At 33.5% G+C, this 20,799-nt stretch overlaps 1 protein-coding gene across 1 annotated transcript; it reads left to right on the forward strand.

The window, feature by feature from the left end:
- The first annotated feature begins 10,662 nt into the window (after positions 1 to 10,662).
- On the forward strand, positions 10,663 to 15,379 carry LOC134247626 (myosin-2 essential light chain-like). Its single transcript, XM_062729958.1, has 6 exons — positions 10,663 to 10,783; positions 10,879 to 10,906; positions 12,331 to 12,471; positions 13,146 to 13,310; positions 14,316 to 14,393; positions 15,010 to 15,379. Exons 1-6 carry the CDS (start codon positions 10,781 to 10,783, stop codon positions 15,036 to 15,038), a joined length of 444 nt encoding a protein of 147 aa, XP_062585942.1. The 5' UTR covers positions 10,663 to 10,780; the 3' UTR covers positions 15,039 to 15,379.
- The last annotated feature ends 5,420 nt before the right edge of the window (positions 15,380 to 20,799 follow it).

The raw sequence follows: 20,799 nt of genomic DNA on the forward strand, positions 1-20,799 counted from the left end.
CTTACTTAAAGACAACACACGTTGAGGTGAGCTCTGTAATCTCTGATTACCTATGTTTTTTAGAGCAGGTTAAAATATTTTTGAAGCATTTTGAATTTTTTTGTGTACCGTATATACTCGCCTATAAGTCGGTGTTTTGGGAGTTGAATTTTAGTCCAAAAGTCTGTGTCATAAAGACTGGTTTTTTTCTGGACCGCAAAAAAGTAGTATTCTATAATATTTTCAACAGTTATCTGTGAACAAAGTCGAGATTGATTATATCATGTTTGTATTCGACTAAGATTACACATAAATTATAAGTATTTATATAGTACATGTATTTAATAATTTTATTTTTTAATCTTATTGGGCATTAAATATTTATTTTTTCAATAACGTAAAGTTAAAAATCGACCCTCATTTCAAAAAATATTAATAGAAACCAGGTTAAAACATCAGAGCATTTATTTGAAATTGTCATCTGATTCTGGCAAAAAGGTGCACTGACTTATAAGCGGGTCAATGGCAAACCCATTCAAAATAACCTTAAAAATACATTAGACTTATAGGCGGACCGACTTATAGGCGAGTATATACGGTATGTTGAATTTTTGGAACAGGTCTCATTTCCACATAACTAGTATAGAAGCCCTATATTGACCAAACTAGCATGGATGATACATAAAAGGATACACACTACCTAGCTTGCTTTGTATGCTGATCTGACCTGGTTCAGTCTAAAGTCATTATTTGCCCTACCTGGAGTAAATTTGCATGCATTATGCATCTAAAGTTGGACTTGCTACAGATGCTGATATTGATCTTCAATATCTAGGTGTCAGATCACTCAGATGTAAAAGTTTTTGGAGCAGTTCCTTTCTAAAGTGACTATACAAGTCCTAATTAACCAAACTTGCATGGATGATAAATTTAACGAGGCCCGATCTACTTGATCTGCGCATACGTTTTAACGCAGCGTCGACTCAGGCACGTCACAATACCCTTGACTGCCGTCACAATAACGTCACAATTAAAATGACGTCAAATTGCGCTAAAATGTTTCGCTGATCTTGCTTACCTGGTAGCTCTATAGACTGTGCATTAAAAGCTGGCATTTTAATCATTTTTTTTAAATATTCAAATTAATAAACAACTTTGGAACCTAATTAATTTTAAGGGATCAATTGTTTGGTACAGATTCATTAATTTTATCTTATTTTATTTCAGTTTGTGAGTTTAAAAAAACAAACACTGTAACCAAAAGTAAACGATTTTAGTCTTTCTCTTTAAGTACCAGTCCACATAAAAATCAGACAAAGGGTGATATATGAGGGTTCTCAGAATTTGATGATTTTTCACTCATAGATTTATTTTGAAGTATGAACAATGTATGTAAAATGAAAAATGTTTTGAGTCATGGTAACCATGGAAACCCGGCCAAAGAAATTTCCTTAGCAACCGGCGGATTTTTCAGTGTTGAAGGACAAAAAAATCACCTATCTTTGAGGCTTAAAATAACTCGCAAATACCAAGAGAATAATTCTTACTTATGGGTGTAATAAAGATACACATTTATTGTGTCCAGATAATGTAATAAAAAATATTTAGGTCCTTAGTCAGTTCTGTGGTAGACATTGGAAGGTACACATGTTTTACAAGTTTTGCTGATTCAGCATTTTTCGTGATTTTGGCAATATTCAAGGCCAAATTTTAAAAATGGCCAGATTAATACAATTGTTGCATGTATCTCACATAAAAGCAGAGGTATTTCTCTTTTAGAATTTGAAGTCAAATCCATGGGCTCTTTTGAAAATCGAATCTGTTGCCTAGCAACAAAAATGGGCTTTTTGATGTATAAAATGAGAAAAAATGTAAAAAGTTTACGGAAAAATCAAATGAACGGTTATTTATGATAAATAAGATACAAATTTTAAAATACTATGGTCTCCCTAGCACATCACTGAATATTGCATAATTCTTTATCTCCATAGCAACGGCAGGTTCTCCATAGCAACAAGCCAAAGAAAGGTAGTTTTGGCGTGTATTCGTTTAATCTTATTTAGGCTTATTCAAATTAAGTCAGAAAAATGTGATTGAGCAAAACTGACAATGAACTGTTGGTCAATCTTAATTTTTTTATCTCCATAGCAACAGCAGGTTCTCCATAGCAACAAAGCAAAGAAATGTAGTTTTGGCGTGTATTAGTTTAAACCTATTTAGGCTTATTCAAATTAAGTCAGAAAAATGTGATTGAGGAAAATTGACAATGAACTGTTGGTTTTATTACTGTTATTTTTTTTGGTATTTAATCAACCCATATGGCAAGGATTCCGTGTACATGACAACCAAAGTTCCTAAGTCTCCTGTAAAACAGATTTGACTTTGGAATTGTATTATTTGTCATGGAATTGGATATTCAAGTAATATGCTGATAATTGCATGGTGATAGTTCGGTAAGACTTTAAAATATTGTATCAAGTTATTAAATATTGTTCAATGACTAATTTCCATAGCAACAACACCACTCCCCTGGCAACGACACAAAGAAAGTTTGACGTATATTCATGTCACCTGTAAATCTTTATTTAAATCATGTCATGAAGAAAAAAATGATGTTGAAATGTTTGTTTTTCGAAAGTATGTTTAAACTCATTTAATCCATAACAACTACTTCTAGCACATAGCAAACAATGTTACGTTTTCAGTATTGGATACTCTGTAGTCGTTATTCATAATATTGAAAGATTAGGCACTCGTCACAGATTTCTCAGAAAGTATTACAATGTATGAATTAAATCCTCATGAAAAAAAAATAGATAAAAAAATGAATAACGTCACTATGGAAACATTTCAAATGATATTTTCAATTGAATATGAAGATCAGGTTTTAATTATTCTATTGATACTTGTCATAGATTGGAGAGTGTTTTTTCCAAACGAAAAGAACCGTTCGCGGTAGCTCAAAGGTAGCACCTTCTGCGTCCCACAGTGGGATTCGAACCCGCGAAGGAAGGATCAGCTCCTTCCTTCGTGACTCTAGAGAAGACGCTCTAACCACTGCTCCATGAGGGCGACGCGGCACATTAAAATAAATCAAAACAAGCAAATTCAAAGAATTGTGGTCCACCGCTTTCGGTGTCTTTGTTGATGAGATGTTATTTTTTATGACATATTGTGTCTAATATGAACATCCTATCATATGTCATTTATTTCGAAATTATCACTGAAGTTGATTTTTTCGAAGGATGAAACCCTAATCCTGACTGTTAAAAAGATTAGTTATGGCCAAAGTTAACGTTTTTTAAAAGTAGGACAACTCCAAAGTCAAGATCAAAGGGTCAAAGTTGTTGATGAAAGGTTTCCTTACAAGGATTACACATGTAAAGTATGAAAGCTCTAGCCCTTACCGTTCAAAAGTCATGGTCAAGGTTAAAGTTTTTTCATAGTACATAAATCTTTAAGGTGAAGGTCAAAAGGTCAACAGTTGTTGATATTCAATGAAAGGACTTGCCACAAAGAATACATATGTGAAATATAAAAGTCTTAGTATCTACCGTTCAAAAATTGTGACCAAAGTTAATTTTTTTTTTAAAAAAGTAGTTAAAACTCCAATGTCAAGGTCAAAGGGTAAAAATTGTTGGTATCCAATGAAACATCTTCTCAAAAGGATTACACATGTAAAGTATGAAAGCTCTAGCCCTCACCGTTCAAAAGTTTTGGTCAAGGTTAATGTTTTTTCATAAAAACGTAAATCTCCAAGGCCAAGGTCAAAAGGTCAAGGTTGTTGGTATCCAATGAAAGGTCTTGCCACAAACAATACATATGTGAAATATGAAAGTCCTTGTACATTCCATTCAAAAGTTAAGGCCAAAATAAAACTTTGGAATTTTTGTGTAAAAGAGGGTCAAACTACAAGGTCAAAAGGTTAAATTTGGTGGTACCCAAAGAAAGGTCTTGTCACAAGGAATACACATGTGAAATATGAAAGTCATAGCTCCACTAAATCAAAAGTTATGGGCAAGGTTAAAGTTTTTGTGACGGACAGACTGACGGACAGACGATTTAATGTCCCCTCGCTTTCGCAAAAGCGGGGGACAATAAGAAAAGTCATCGCAGTCAGTTACGGTTATTTACGTAAAACTGAAGTTTACACCATTTGAAAGAAATATTGCAAGATTTCCGAAGCTAGATCAAACAAATACAAATGAATTTAATAAAACATGGCTAGTCACACAAGTAGAAACTTTATTTTTGTACGTTGTTTGGTAAGATTTGCATTAATGAAGTGCAAACATATTTCAAAAATTATTCAAACGATGGTCAGAGGGTTTTCTTCATGTATCCGGTTAGTTCTAAAATGGAAATATTATGCAGCAAAGACAAAACAATTGACATCAAACTCATCCATGTAACACAGGGCTCATGGGCCACATCGCTCACCTGAGCACTGTGGCTAGGAAAAAAATCAATTCAATAAATACCTAAGTGGTCCTGATCCTAAAAGGGGGGGGGGGGTGATTTGAACAAACTTGAATCTATGCATACTTGAATCTACACTAACTAAGGGTGCTTACATATTTTTTGACTAACTGTGGCTTTATTCCAAATAAGTTATGTACTTTTGTGGTCCCACCCAATCCTGGGGGTCATGATTTTAACAAATCTTTATCTAAATTACTTGAGGATGCTAACATTTGAACAAGACCAATCAAGATTTTTATATATTTAAAAAAAAATATTTTTCCTATATATTCCTATGTAAAAATTTGATCATCCATTGTGGCTGTACCCCCGGGGGTCATGATTTGAACAAACTTGAATCTACACTATTTGAGGATGCTTCCATAAAAACATGACCAATCATGGCTTTGCTGTTATTAAATTTTTCCTATATATTCCTATGTAAGACGTTGGTCGTCCATTGTGGCCCTACCCTACCACCGGGGGTCATGACTTGAATAAACTTGAATGTACACTACCTGAGGATGCTTCTACATAAGTTTCATCTTTCCTGGCCCAAAGTTTTTACATTGACACCAGTAATTTATATCGATATGGTGGTAAGAAGTATAAAATTCAAGTCCACCCCCTTCCCTTCCCCAAGTAAACTTTTGAGTGCTGAGCTGATTTGTTTTTACCTAGCCCATGTGCTCAGGTGAGCGATGTTGGAGATTGCTCCCACTACTTTGATACGTGTTGCTTGGGCCTGTTCTCTGGGTAATTGCGTTTGAAGCTCCAGAGCTACAGATTCTTGTAAACTGAATAAGTGTCAGCTTCCCAACAACAAGTTAAAGATACAAGCTTATAAATATCTTATCTTTTGAAAAATGGAAATTATCTCAAATGAACACAATATATGCTAGATGAACATTACCAAGGTTAAGGGTTTTATTAAGTGTACACAATTTTGTGTGTTTGCTCATTTCATATTCCTGTTTTCTTTCACTGCATTTAATTTCCAGTATTTTGCATTTTATATTTCCGACATGCTTAAAATTTCAATTCCGACAATTTTATTTCATTTCCATTTTTTGTATTTCTTGGATATTTGCAGGATCCCTATCTGACAATTTTTTTGCTTACCAAACAGCTGGAAATAAAATTTTAAATAAATTTATTTCATGTTCAAAAAATAAAAACATATTTATAATTCAATACATACTTATACAAGTAGCAATAATACTTACTAAGTATATTAATATCTTTCCCTGTGCTACATGTACAGGCGTAATTGTGATGTCTTTGTATTAAAAACATTCTACTGTCTTTTGAGATGATTGTTTTTCCCTATGGCTGTGTAAGAAGCGCGTGGGCGGGGGGGGGGGGGGGGCTATTATGCCGATACTTTGCTATAGAATACTATTGTAAACTTCACTACAATATACATGTGCCCCCTCAATAATAATAATATCTGACGATCTTCTATTTTTTTGGTTTGTTTGCCAAGGAATTTTCGGTCGTTGATAGTGCCCAAACTGAAAATATATGGTTGTAACCCCCACCCCACCCCCGAAATTGCTTATTAAGGGTCTGTATTTACCAGAAGTTGTTTCTGTATGCATTTTAATTTCCATCCTTGCATATCTGAGTTCAAACTTAAAACTGCACTTTTAAAGGGAGATGTGCCTCTGAGAATTTCAGGTCACCTGAGTCTTTCAGGTGACATATTGCTATCTCTGTTCGTTCGTCGTCGTACGTCATTCGGCGGTCGAAACATTTGAACATTTTTAGCTTCTTCTCTGGAACCACTGAACCAATTTCAACCAAATTTGTTATAACCCATCTTTGGGTAAAAGAGGAACACAACATTGTGAATTTCAGGTTCCCTGAGGGGTGGGACCAAAACCACTAAAATTAATGCAGTCTTTAAAAATCTTCTTTACTTCGATCTAGACATCAAGCAGTGAAACTGTTGGAATGAGGGGGGGGGGAGGGGGGGGGCTAGGGCTTAGTCTTTTCCTAGTATAGACATTGAACATTGCTGCGTAGGTTTAAGCCCCCTACTTTCCACACACATTGCTGAATAGGTTTAAAATTAGGAATTCAAAGTGGTGCTGTTTGGAAAAAGAGTGGTACTGAATATCGAACCTACCCCCCCCCCCCCCCCCATGTCAAGGGCTTTGGTTTAAAACATAACCCAAAGTCAATTGCAATACTCATTATTTTGGATTTCAATAATTTATTTATGATTTATTCTGTAATATTTTTCATGAGTTTAGTCTTAAATCCTAGCTACTTTCATTGGATAAAAGTACTGCTTGAAAAATGTCAGAGATGAAAACTTTAAGATATCGGAAATGAAAACAGTTCCGGAAATAAAATGCAGCCATTGAAACCATGCACTGTGAGTGTCTTGAATCTATTCCACAATATCTTACAAGTTACATTAAAACATTATCTATGGAAAACATCCTTAATATGGTATCATATGATTTTTGCCCGTTCACACATACAGGATATTTTGCCCCGTTTTAAATTCGCCCAGTCACAGTTCTGTTTAAGAATTTAAAAATGTACTGTTTTTTGAACTCGCCCCATTTTAAATTCACTCACATGTAGTTGTTGCCATGGCAACAATTGATTGAACATTTCATATATTTTTTTAGCACTCTCCACAAATACAATCATCAACACATGAATTTAATTTTCATTTCTATGACGAACACTGATCCATAAGTCAAATCTCTTTACAGGAGGCATAGGGTACATTGGTTGCCATGCACTGGGAATCGTTGCCATGGGTTGATTAAAAACGAAAAAATTAAGATTGACCATCAGTTCATCGTCAGTTTCGTTCAGTCACATTTTTCTGACTTAATTTGAATAAGCCTAAATAAGATTAAACTAATACACGCCAAAACTACCTTTCTTTGCCTTGTTGCTATGGAGAACCTGCCGTTGCTATGGAGATAAAGAATTATGCAATATTCAGTGATGTGCTAGGGAGACCAAATTTAGTTATAGTATTTTAAAATTTGTATCTTATTTATCATAAATAACCGTTCATTTGATTTTTCCGTAAACTTTTTACATTTTTTCTCATTTTATGCATCAAAAAGTCCTGTTTTGTTGCTAGGCAACAGATTCGATTTTCAAAAGAGCCCATGGAGTTGACTTCAAATTCTAAAAGAGAAATACCTCTGCTTTTATGTGAGATACATGCAACAATTGTATTAATCTGGCCATTTTTAAAATTTGGCCTTGAATATTGCCAAAATCACGAAAAATGCTGAATCAGCAAAACTTGTAAAACATGTGTACCTTCCAATTCTACCACAGAACTGACTGTCACGACAGCCGTCGTGCTCTGTCCAGTCAGATATAACAAGATTTTTTTTTCTATTTACAATTTTTTTTTATCTATAAATAAAATCAATAAAAACAATATTTACAACATATTTTTACAGCTATTATTTACAATACACAGAAATTAAAGTCTTTATTAATCCTCAATATCGTTGACTCTAAACCACGTCTATCCAGACACGACCCGTTTCACGACGGACTCCCGCCAACTGGCTCCCAGTGGGTATCCCGGTCTGGTAAGTTCATTGCCAACACACACATGGATAGATTAACATTGGATAACATCAGGAACCTTTGAATTAAATAACATTTTTTTAAGTCACAAGCCACGTATACAAAAGGAAAACTCAAGTCACCATTGACTACAATTGCACTTATGGCACACCATACAATCAGTCCCGGTAATTTTAACCGAACACTATTATAATAAGAAAAACGTTAAGAATACACAACATCTTAACAAAAGTGGTTTTAACTATTAAACCCACAACACCGACTTTATAAGCGGCAAAACAAAATAGCCTACGTGCGTATATAACTCAGTACATTGCACAAAAATAGAACGATAAACGCATGAGTAACTCTACCCAGCAAAACCTGTATACGTAAATAGTAACAAAAACATTAATTAACTCAAGTTCTTAAATAGTTCTACGTTTTAAATGTATTACTCAAAAACTTACATATGAAATAAAAAAACAAACTTACCCCTTTGGAGAAATGGTTACCGTTGAAAGAAAAAATTTAGCCACTCATCTTGGACTGTATGTCAACCATTTAAAAGCTATGAAAACGTGGACCCTGGTTACCTGGTCAGCTATGCAGCGATTTAAATACCCCAAAATACAATAGGTCGTAACTGACCAATACCTGCAAAACTTAACTGAGGTTCAATAAGGTAACAAAAGTATAGAGGTCCAGTAAAGGGTAAATAAAATAAAAACCATAAACATAATGTAAATGCAATTAAAATTAAATATTGATTGTGACACTGACTTAGGACCTAAATATTTTTTATTACATTATCTGGACACAATAAATGTGTATCTTTATTACACCCATAAGTAAGAATAATTCTCATGGTATTTGCGAGTTATTTTAAGCCTCAAAGATAGGTGATTTTTTGTCCTTCAACATTGAAAAATCCGCCGGTTGCTAAGGAAATTTCTTTGGCTGGGTTTCCATGGTTACCATGACTCAAAACATTTTTCATTTTACATACATTGTTCATACTTCAAAATAAATCTATGAGAGGAAAATCATCAGATTCTGAAAACCTTCATGTATCACTTTTTTACAGTTTTGTCTGATTTTTATGTGGACTGGTACTTAAACATGTTAAAGTGTTTATACACACTCTTTTTATTGCGGACTTAAATATGCATGGATTATCTTCAGTTTTAAAATAAAAGAAATGATCATTTAAATGCAAACCCCGAAATATTTTATTTTTCTATATATCATATGATATTAGTAAATATCGTAATTTTGTCGCTTTTACCCCCCCCCCCCCCTCCTCCCTCTACCCATTTTTCCATCTAAAACAACGTCGCCTGTTAAGAGAAAAATAAAGCATGGCGAGAAAATTATTTCATGATGTAAGAATTATTTATTTTTTAAAAACTAATACAGTATTGCGATCGTTTGTTGGTGTTATGTAAACCCATTGCGACCTATAAAATACGTAGTTGGATAGAATAAATCCAAATTTTGTGTTTTGACATGCCCCCTTTTCACTGCAATAAAGGCTACCTCCAATTTTCTTTACATTTTTGATAAGAAGAATGAAAATTGCATGATATATGTATTGGAGTATTAGGTCCATTTTCTAGCAACTATAAAGACCTACCTGGACCAAACTTATATGGATGATGCATCTGGGGGTAAAATAAAATGAGCTTCTAATGAACACAACAGACTACAATGCCTCAAATGCTGCATGGACCTGACCTTCATTTTGCTGGTACATGACCTTAATAAAATTTTTGAAGCTTATAATGACCAACCTTATATTTTTCAAAAGTAGGTCAAACTCCAAGATTAAGGTCAATTTCTTGGTGCTCAGTGGAAGGTAGGTTTTATCACAAAAAACTTGCATGTGAGCTTTAAAATTCCTACAACCAAGCATTTTAAAGTATGGCCAAGTTTAAATATCTTGAAAAGATGGCAAAGGGTCAAATTTGTACCCAACTGGAAAGTTTGAGTTACAAAAAAAAAATATATATGAAAGCCCTATAGCCGTAGCTCCATGCAACCATTGAAAAGATATTGCCAAGGTATAAGTAATAAAATGTGCGCCAAACTGCAGATCTATTATATGTGTCATGAGGTTAAAAATGTGCATCTCCAAAGAAAGGAGTTTAATAATAATTGTTAAACGAAATATGTGTGATCGTATGAAAGTACTATATGGCACCTGCCTTTGAAAGTTACGAGCAAGTTTTATTATTTTTTTTCTTAAGTTTGGTCATACTGAAAGGTCAAGGTAAAAATGTTGGTACTCAAAGAAACTTCAACAGGCTGGACAAATGCCAAATGAACATGTGAAATATGCATGTAAAAGCTCCAAAGTTCAAGGTTATAAGGTTTGGTAAATTGTAAGTCAAAATCCAACGTCAAAAGGTCAAATATATTAATAGTTTAAGAAAGGTCTTGTCACAAGGAATATATAATTGACATAAAAACCCTAGCAGACTTTTGTGTTAAAAATTCAAATATTGGCGCCATTACCAAGTCTGAAAAATTACCATATATGGTAATAAAAAGAAATTCATGATACTTTTTAAAATAATACTTGAAAAGTACTAATTTATTGGAGTATTAATTGTAAATCGTGGCTTTTCAGTGCAATAATTTTACGTCAAACTTATTACAACAGTGCAAAACTGATATGACTATTGTAGGCCCCTACGTTTATCGCTTACATTTTTCGTGAGTCAAACCGGAAGTTCACTCCTTAGGCTATAGTAAAAGAATTTTTTCAGCAGGTTGAAAGATGGTAAGGTTGCGACTTTACACCATTGTAAAACGTGTATTATTTGAATGAAAAGTGAATGATTTTTGAGTATTAATTCCATTAAATTGTTTTTTCAGTCGCAGTTATCAGAGGATCAGCTTGCAGGTAAAGTTTTACTTCGTTTGGAAAATATCCCCGGAAGTAGAGTTATTCAAGGAATGTAAACTTGCAAGACAAGTTACTTTAGCCAGGGACCTATATATACTTGGTCCCTTCTACGGCATATTTTAAAAATATGAAAATTAATGTAGATTGAGATTAAATATATCCCGTTGAGTATTGTTATGGCGATGTTTGTTAAATGTGTGGAGGTTTAAGCTGTACTGTAGTCACTTTTGTAGAGAGTATAAAAGGACTGATTGCACTTTTCCTGCTGATCTGCCGAGTTCATAACTGTTTACTGTGTTTTAAAGTCAAATTCTTTGTCTTCTTTTTAATTTGATAGGATTTATTTATTTGTGTCCCTGAAGAAAAATGTGCATAATTTTGTTCTTTTGTTCACTTTGTTTTGTTTGTTTATAAATTGTTCTTCAACGTCCCTCTCAAGAAATTTTCACTCATATTGGGACGCCCCACTTGCCAGTGGAGGGCTACAAATTTTGACCTATACTCGGGACTTGGGGCCATTGAGCAGTGAGGAATCTTTTTTGTGCCAGCACCTACTGCGGCTGATCGGGATGTATGCAGTCTTATCTGAAGGAACTAGCTACATGTAGAAGGAATATTATACAATCTCCATATACCACAGTGGGATTCAAACTGGCGACATAAGGATCAACCATTTACTTTGCGACTCTAGAGCAGACGCTCTCACCACTATGCTAGCGGGCAATGATTTACTTTGTTAAAGTGTCTTATATCATTCTAGTGATTATAATTGACTTTTAGCATTGTGCAATGGCTTGAGCCGGGACATTATCTTTGGTAGATCAGTTGGTAGAGCATCTGCCTAGTGATGCAGTGGTCCTGGGTTCGATTCCAGGTCCAGCCATACATTTTCTCCTTTTCTTTTCATCATATGATAATGTTGACAATACCTGAACTTACAGCTCCGAAAGTCCTGCCACTGGGCAATAAAAAATTGTGATATGTCTTCAAGGGCAAAGACAATTTAAGAGGGAGGAATATAATAGTTTATGCTTGGTAGCTCAGTAGAGCACCTGAATAGTGATGCTGGGCTCCCTGGTGTGAAACCTGGTCCAGGCATGCATTTTCTTTTCGGTTACAATTTTCTAAGTTCTAATTAAATTTTTGGAAAGGTTATTTGAAGATTGATGAGGATTATCTCTGCATATTGCTGAACATTTCTCATCCCTGGTCACAAAGAAATGGGGATTTTGCATTGTTAACGATTCCGTTTGTGTGCAAGCTTTTTGACAAGATTGAAAAACTCATTATGAACTTTTGTATTAACTCTGTTAGTGGTGAAAGAATATGTTTATTCTATTTAAAAGCACAAATGATTACAGTGTAGAAAAAATGAGAATTTCATATAACATGTATATGTGAGATTACAATTAAAATTGCAGAAGTTCAGGAAACTTTCAACCTCTTTGATCAACGTGGAGATGGCAAGATTGCTGCCGCTCAGTTAGGTGATGTTCTGAGAGCTCTGGGCCAAAACCCAACAGAGATTGAAGTGAAGAAATGTGGCTATGCAAACAATCCAGGTAAATTAGAAGTATTCATAACATGTTTCTCCCCCACTTCTTCTAAGCCTACTGGTCCATCTTATCATTTCTGAAAAGAAAATTCACTTTATTAGACCCGAGGCACTATACTTCGACCAAGTCTGATGGTCTCAAGTCTTTTGGAAAGACTTTGACATGTATTGTAGAGATTCAAGCCTGTTATACAGTTAGCCATAAACCCTCAACCCCTTTAATCACCATCAGCAATGAACTTTGTGCATTGAGTGCCAAACATTGAAAATAAATGAAACATTTAGATCAAAATGATAGTTTGTTTTCATGAGGTTCGGTAACACAAAGGTTGTACTTGTCTCTTCAGTGAGCTACAAAAGTATGCAAATTGAGGTATACAAAATGTCAAAAGTATATTTTATGAAGATAAGCTGAATTCTAAAAATTGATAAATTTATACCTACTTATTTTGATCAGATCTATAAATCCCTCTAATTTCTGGCATTTCTTATTGCTTACTCTGACTCTCACAATATTTTACATCAAGCTTCGGGAATTTGAATTTATAAATATGTTCAGTAAAGTATTAATACAGTAAGGTAATTATAATAAAGATATATGTGTGTGTTAATGGCATTTATTAAAAAACTATTTTCAGTAAATATAGATTAATTATATGACATGTTATTTACTTGTTACAGATGCCAGAATCTCGTTTGAAGTCTTTATACCAATATTACAAACCATCAGTAAGAACAGAGACCATGCAACATTTGATGACTTTGTAGAAGGACTTAAAATGTTTGATAAAGATCAGAATGGCTTCATCTCATCTGCAGAACTGCGACATATCCTAACATCTCTTGGTAAGTATTGAAACATATCTTAACATCTCTTGGTATGTACATATCCTAACATCTCTTGGTATGTACTGCGACATATCCTAACCTCTCTTGATAAGTACTGGAAATATCCTAACATCTCATAGTAAGTACTGCGACATATCTTAACATCTCTTGGTAAGTACTAGGGGTAAAACAATATGCCTACTTCATGGTTCAATACGTATCGTAAAATTTTGTCTCGGTTTGGTTATTTTCGATACGATACATTTGGATAGATGGTAACAAATTCTACCATTGTTTTATGCTTCCTTTTACTTAATCTACTCTAGTCATATAGTTTACGTGCAAAATGACTAGAGGAAATCACTTTAATTGATTTGACTGTTAAAATTATTTTACAAACTATCAGTCCACAAAAATTTACGTTTTGGTACTAATTATACTGAGAAATGTTTATACCTTATGCCAAACCTGACTGAATGACAATCCCGATCGAAATATGAACTGAAATTGAAATTTTGTACCGTGTATCAAACTGAGAAAAAATACTGCGGTGAACCGTTTCACTCCTAGTAAGTACTGGGACATATCCCAACATCTCTTGGTAAGTACTGCAACCTAATATCCTAACATATCTCGTTAAGTAATGTGAAATATCCTAACATCTCTTGGTATGTACTGTAGCGTATCCTTACATCTCTTGGTAAGTTAAATGCAGAAATATGAAATATCTTAATATCTCTTGGAAAGTTAGCTGCATGTTCTCCTTTTAATTACACATTGTTAGGATATGTCTGTAATCTAAGTTAAAGTATGAAATATTTTTAAAATTTCTGACACTGAATTCCGGCTCAGGGGCCATAAAACTGAGACGAGCTCAATTTTGATTTTAGTCTCAATTTTCCACTATCAATTCCTTTTGAAAAAGTGAGACATATCAAAAGTGAGCTCATCTCAGTTTTATTGCCCCGGAGACTGGTGTTGCTGTTTCATATAAAATTATATGTTGTGATTTGTTATTTTTAGGAGACAAACTATCAGATGAAGATGTAGATCAATTATTTCAAGGCATGGAGGATGCTCAGGGAAATGTCAATTATGAAGGTATGACTGAATCAATCAATATTAATCTTTTGATGTTTGATCAGGCACAGTGAATACAGATTGATAAACATCAAGTAATGAATTTAATAGAATAAAGACATGAAACGTCAATAATTGAGCTAATTTCACATCTGCGTGTATCGAAAACAAGGATTATTGTCCTACTCTTCACCTTTGATTATAACCTTGGAATAAATCTATCGAGAATTTTGTAACAGTTTTTGTCAATTAAATACATGGTTTAACCTTGACATAGGGGTCACTGATGCACAGTAACAAAGTAAACATCACTCTGCATTAAGTACATTTATTAAAATGATTATATGTATTTCCTTTGTAATCCTCTTTCTCAGAAGTTTATATTTTTTCAAAGCAATACGTTGAATAAAATTTATTCATATAATCGGTGAATAATAGGTGTCCCTCATTATTTTTGTAAAAAAAAAAAAAAAAAAAAAAATTACCAGTTTTATCTTCACTAGAGCAAATATCTGTTTCCTGTTCATATTCCACTTCCTTCTTCATTCTGCTGAGTAAACAAGTTGGACAATTCATAGCTAAATTTACTCATACTTGCTCAACAGCACTTTGATTAAAAAAATACTTTTATTTGTAGAGTTCATCAAAATGGTCATGAATGGTTGAGGAACAAACTAATACAATACAACTAGTTTATAGCTACACAATATAATCGCCAGTAAATATCATACATTCTTGCTTCTGTGATGAAAAAGTGACAATAGAACAACATAGCGCTGGTAGCTTTAGTTTTGAAAGTGCTAACATAAAAAAAAAAGAAAACATGCAATTTTCTTATTTCATAAAAGAGTTTAACAGACAGATTTGATTCAATTAACACTCCATTTCAAAGGACCAAAGTTAAGTATTTTTTGTAAAAAAAAAAAAAAAGGTTATCATATTACATGTACATTGTTATTGTAATGTATTTGTATAAAATTTATAATAAATATTTTGCAAATGCTTTATTTCTCTTCTTTTAATTTCAAACCCAAACTTATTTCATTATAACTATTTTTTGTTCATTAGACTATACTCAACATACTTGGAATTGAGATTCACATTTATTCATTTCTTGCCTAAGGGCAAGTAAGAGACCACAATTAGGTTTTTAAATAGAAAAAGCTCTCAAAAATATTTTTTTAAAGAATTATTAGGCCAAAAAATAAATAAACAAGCACTTTCAGTTAGTGAAGGTTCAGGTTTCTCAAGCCCTAGGGCAGGATTGGGCAAATAGGAACTCTGAAGAATTCAAATGAATAAGGAAAATATGAAAAAGTAACAAAAAGTCTAACATAACTTTGGTTGATAATGTTATAAAAGTAGTATAAATGCACAATGAAGTGTTTGAATTAAAAAGATCTGTATCGACAAATTCATGCAACTTGTGCAGACACTCATAGCACTAAATACTAGTATGTCAAAAGAAAGCTTTTTTTTTAAAGATGTTCTCACTTTGTTCTGAAAATTGTTAAATCTTCATATAAACTCAAGGTCTAAGTTGTGTTCAATGGTGCAAACTTTTCACTCAGTTTTCAGTAATCCATGAAGTATAACAAATGAGAAGTAAAAAACTTCTGTCGTTATGATGATTTATCCACCTTTGGGGCTCAAGATTAACTTTTCCCTTTAGGCTGGGTAAATATTGTACTCTTTGGCAAAATCGATGCATTGACATCAAAATCAGCTATAATTGTATATATGGTAATTAAGGGAGGGTAATAATTTTTGGCATTATTTTACGATTTATACAGAAGAAATTTCTCCAAAACAGCAAGCCAAGGTCAGTCATCATATTTGTATTCAAGCCTCCTGGTATGTTTTTAAAATTGTTTGGTTTATAATGTACGTGATGTACACCTTTGGGCTACAGTGGCACCAAAATTAATCTGATGTATGACACAAGGTCAAGGAGACTCAGGTGAGCAATGTGGCCCACAGGCCTCTTGTTTGAAAGATAATTTCACAGGGAATCATTTGCTCACACTGTATATATAGAAATGATTGGTGAATCCTTCATTTGATGAAGATTTTAGCAGGAGTTACTTCCCATTTGCCAGCAACATGAAAGCCAGCATGCACAGTTTCCTTAATAATTCAGCCAATTAAAACACTGGGAAACACTGTTGTACTGAGAAAAAATACACGTGTCGAAGTTAACTTTATATGAAAATTTGCTGCATTCATGTTCATACTAAATGATTAATAAATTTTACTGTATATATTTTACAATTTAAAAGTTGTTGTACCGGAAATTGAGGTGTAAAAAAACATTTTTTCCCCTGTAAAATATATTGTTAAAGCCTCCATAATTTTCATATTGTAAAGACTTTTCTCATTATTATTTCTGCCATATGCCTTTCTACATGTACAAATATGGATGACAGTTAACTAAGTTATCAGCATACTATTTATATCCTTTAACCTGAAGTGTGACTTGTGATGCCAACACACTGTAATTATTTGGATCTTGTATCAGCCTCTACTAAATAGTTATACATCAATATTTCTCAGGTCCCAAAAGGGACTCTGGTGTTAAATTCATTGATTTATTTAATGTTTTTAGCTCTACGTGTCAACGACCACAAGAGCCAGGATGATAGGATGTTATATGTGTGATATAAATGTTTATTATCAAAACCTGCTTTAGGGTTATATAGTTTCATCTATGGATGAATTTGTTTTTAGCTCACCTGAGTTTCCATGGTTACAATGAATAAGTATATCTTTGATTATTTTTAAATGCTACTCCTCCTACAGTTTAAATAATTCCAATTTCAGTATAACTTGGCACACATGTAGATTGCTCTTAGCAACATAATTTTTATTTAATACATGTATCAATTTTGATTTCAATGAATTCTGTTGCAATGAAACTTAAAATAGAAATTTCTGTAAAGTATATTAAACAAGATGTGTTTGTGAAACACTATGCGCCCGGCGGCAACAAAGTTCGGAAAAGGTTATTTTCAGCATTAAGATCACAGTCAAGGTCACAAGGTCATTAACCGTGGTGTCATTTGAAAGAACCTGTCAGAGTAGTGGAGTACGCGTACCAAATATGAAGTCTCTTTCTTTCATGGTTCAAAAGTTATGGCGAAGGTTAAAGTTTGCAGAAAAAAGCTATTTGTAGCATATAGGCCACAGTTAAGCTCACAAGGTCATTGACCTTGGTGTCATTTGAAAGAGCTTAATTAGTGGAGTATGCATACCAAATATGAAGTCTCTATCTTTCATGGTTCAAAAGTTATGGTGAAGGTTAAAGTTCGAGACAAACAAACAAACAGACAGACAGACAGGACAAAAAAATATACGCCCTGGATCTATCGATCAAGGCACATAAAAAAGCTAATTTTGCCACAGTTTTAGTCAGTGATTGAAATGTATCTTACCTCAAAAGGAGATTAAACCAAGGACTTTTAATATTCTTCTTTATATATTTTTGCAAAGTTTTAAGTTCAAATGCAACTTTTCTCTAGATCTCATAAGTATCACCAGTGAGATTGCTGCCATTTCACTTTTGATAACCTTTTACATATCTAACAACATTCTATATTCTTATATTTGATTTACTTTCATGTTTCCATTTCTTATATGAATTCTTTTTATAAGAACATCAATTTTAGCAGTCCTGATTAATTATTTGTGAAACATTTCCAAGCCATAGTTTACTTCTTAATCCCCAGGGATATTTAGGATTTCACAGTAATTGTCAATCTTTATTGTCAGGACCCTTTTTATTGCACTGGTCACTCATAGGTGTTAAGCAAATTAAATATCACCCCCCTTGACTCCCTAACATCAAAGGATGGCACCTTTATCAGTCAATTGTAGAATTAGTTATCAATGAGATTGTATCCTTAGGCCATATCTTTTTTTAAAGAAAGAATTCAGTCTGAAAACTGGTTGATTTTTTTTCTTCTGAAGTATAGCTAAGCTATACCACCCCCATCTCCTCTGAGGTAGGTTTGCACGACTTTTTTATGTAAACTTTTCAATACTGAACTGGTTTCTAACCTTTCCTTGCAAAAGAATTCAGGTGAGCAATGTGGCTCAGGGGTCTCTTGTTGAAATTATCAAAAAAATTGTTCAACCTCAATTTTGAATATCCGTAATTTCCGCCATTGAGATTATTGAATTAGATGCTTTTTAACTCTGGTGATTTTTTTATATCATTGACAATTGTTTTTTCCATTGTGACTTTTGTCATGGTCTTTGGTGTTGAAAACTTTTCACATGGGTCAGTTGCAACTTAACTTTGTCTCAAAGCCTCCTTAGGCGAAGGAATTTATCCAAGTTTATATTCATGAAGAACGTGCATGACCTGACAGGGATGGATTCAATAGAAACTTCTGTCAGTTTGATATTTTCCATACTTCTGAAAGTATAGCAAGCATATTTAGAAAAGCACTTAAAGGTCAAATTAAGTTCAATTACGATAACACATACAGATGATTTACCAAATCATGTGACACAGAAAATAAAAACATTGGGAAAATTATTCCATATTTAATTAAGGAATAATTGTCAACTTCTTTGGTTTTTCGATGTGATCAATCAGATTGCCAAGGACTTTTATGCATAAAATCATCACAGGAGCAAACTCTCTTTTTTTATATATTTGTTTATTTCGGATTTCCGTTCGGTTTGTAATTGACCATTTTAACTCACCTGTTATCGTGAAAACGTCTTTGATACTTTAGAGTAACAGTCGTAACAAAAGTAACAATTTCGAAACTTTTAAGGATTAGTCACTCCTTGCATCAAGTCGCGTTGATTCCTGCAATCAGTTTGAAAAAAAAAATTAAACACAGTTTTTTCATACCCGATATACAAACACATGTGACTACCTACTAATATATATGTTTATAGAATATAGTGAACCCCCTTTCTCAGTTAAAATTAAATTATTGGTCTTGTGTTGACATTCTGTGTTCTTTATTTTCATTCAGTTTTTCAAATTAACATTTGATAACTACGAAAGCCCATTTGGCTCATTTTCGTTGGTTAAAAAAAGCAAGTTTTTGCGTTATAACGCGAATCTTTCGCGTTTTAACGCATAACTTTCGCTTTATAACGCGAAAACTTCGCGTTTTTTTCGCGAAATAATATGCATATATTAATGCTACTGAGGAACCCTGATCTTGACTGACAGATAAGAACATGAACGCAGACGAGAAAAGCAAAAGACTATTTTAATCTGGTACTTTCACAGGCTACAGTTTTATGTTTTCATTATAATGAATAAGCTTGATCACAAAATCAAAAGAAAGTTGAGACTTATGCAAATGTCTTGGTAAAACAGCAAAAGTTTCACGTTATAACGAAAAAGTTACCCGTTTATTCGCGAAAGTTTCGCGTTATAACGCGAAGAATTTATATTTTCAACCTACAAAAATGAGCTCAGTGGGGTTTCGTAGATAAAATATGACATAAAGAATGAGAAAAAAAAACTCTCACTCTCCGAAGGAGGTTAGGAGTGCATCATTTTACACAACGAAAAATCCTAGCGTATACGTAAGCAACAAATAAACGAAAGAACGGAAGGGGCGGGGTCAATTAGCAAATGTCATTCGAGTCGGGAATACAAAGATTGGCTATAACTTTAAATATTTCCTGTGTCTTTTCCTTTTTTCCCCTTATTAACTATTTATTTTTATTTCTTTTTTTCTGTTATGTGTTTTTTTTTTTCATAATAGGGGGTCGCAGTCATAACCACCCATTTTAGCCACCTTTCTTCCCCCTGCCATCTAAATTGTTAAACAAGTTTTTCTATTTTTCCAAAATGATACGGATATTTTTGACTCCTTTCTCTTACTGCAGCGATTGTATACATTGTACATATGGTTTAACGTACACACCCCTATATTTACATGGTATGACAACCGGTTCATCTGTTATTCTTGGACAGTATGTATAATTTGTTCCATATGACAGTCAATGTCGTTGTTTTGGAATAACGCCGACCGCTCGGTTATGTACACGGTTCTTTTTGCTCTTCTTCCTTAATCCTGATTCCTGACTTTATTATAAAAAGTGTAACAGTTTTTGTTGTACACGGTTCTTTTTGCTCTTCTTCCTTAATCCTGATTCCTGACTTTATTATAAAAAGTGTAACAGTTTTTGTTGTACACGGTTCTTTTTGCTCTTCTTCCTTAATCCTGATTCCTGACTTTATTATAAAAAGTGTAACAGTTTTTGTTGTACACGGTTCTTTTTGCTCTTCTTCCTTAATCCTGATTCCTGACTTTATTATAAAAAGTGTAACAGTTTTTGTTGTACACGGTTCTTTTTGCTCTTCTTCCTTAATCCTGATTCCTGACTTTATTATAAAAAGTGTAACAGTTTTTGTTGTACACGGTTCTTTTTGCTCTTCTTCCTTAATCCT

This window comes from Saccostrea cucullata, unplaced genomic scaffold, assembly GCF_032062105.1.
Source record: "Saccostrea cucullata isolate Sc308-1 unplaced genomic scaffold, CSIRO_AGI_Scuc_v1 ctg143, whole genome shotgun sequence".
Taxonomy (NCBI): Eukaryota; Metazoa; Mollusca; class Bivalvia; order Ostreida; family Ostreidae; genus Saccostrea; species Saccostrea cuccullata.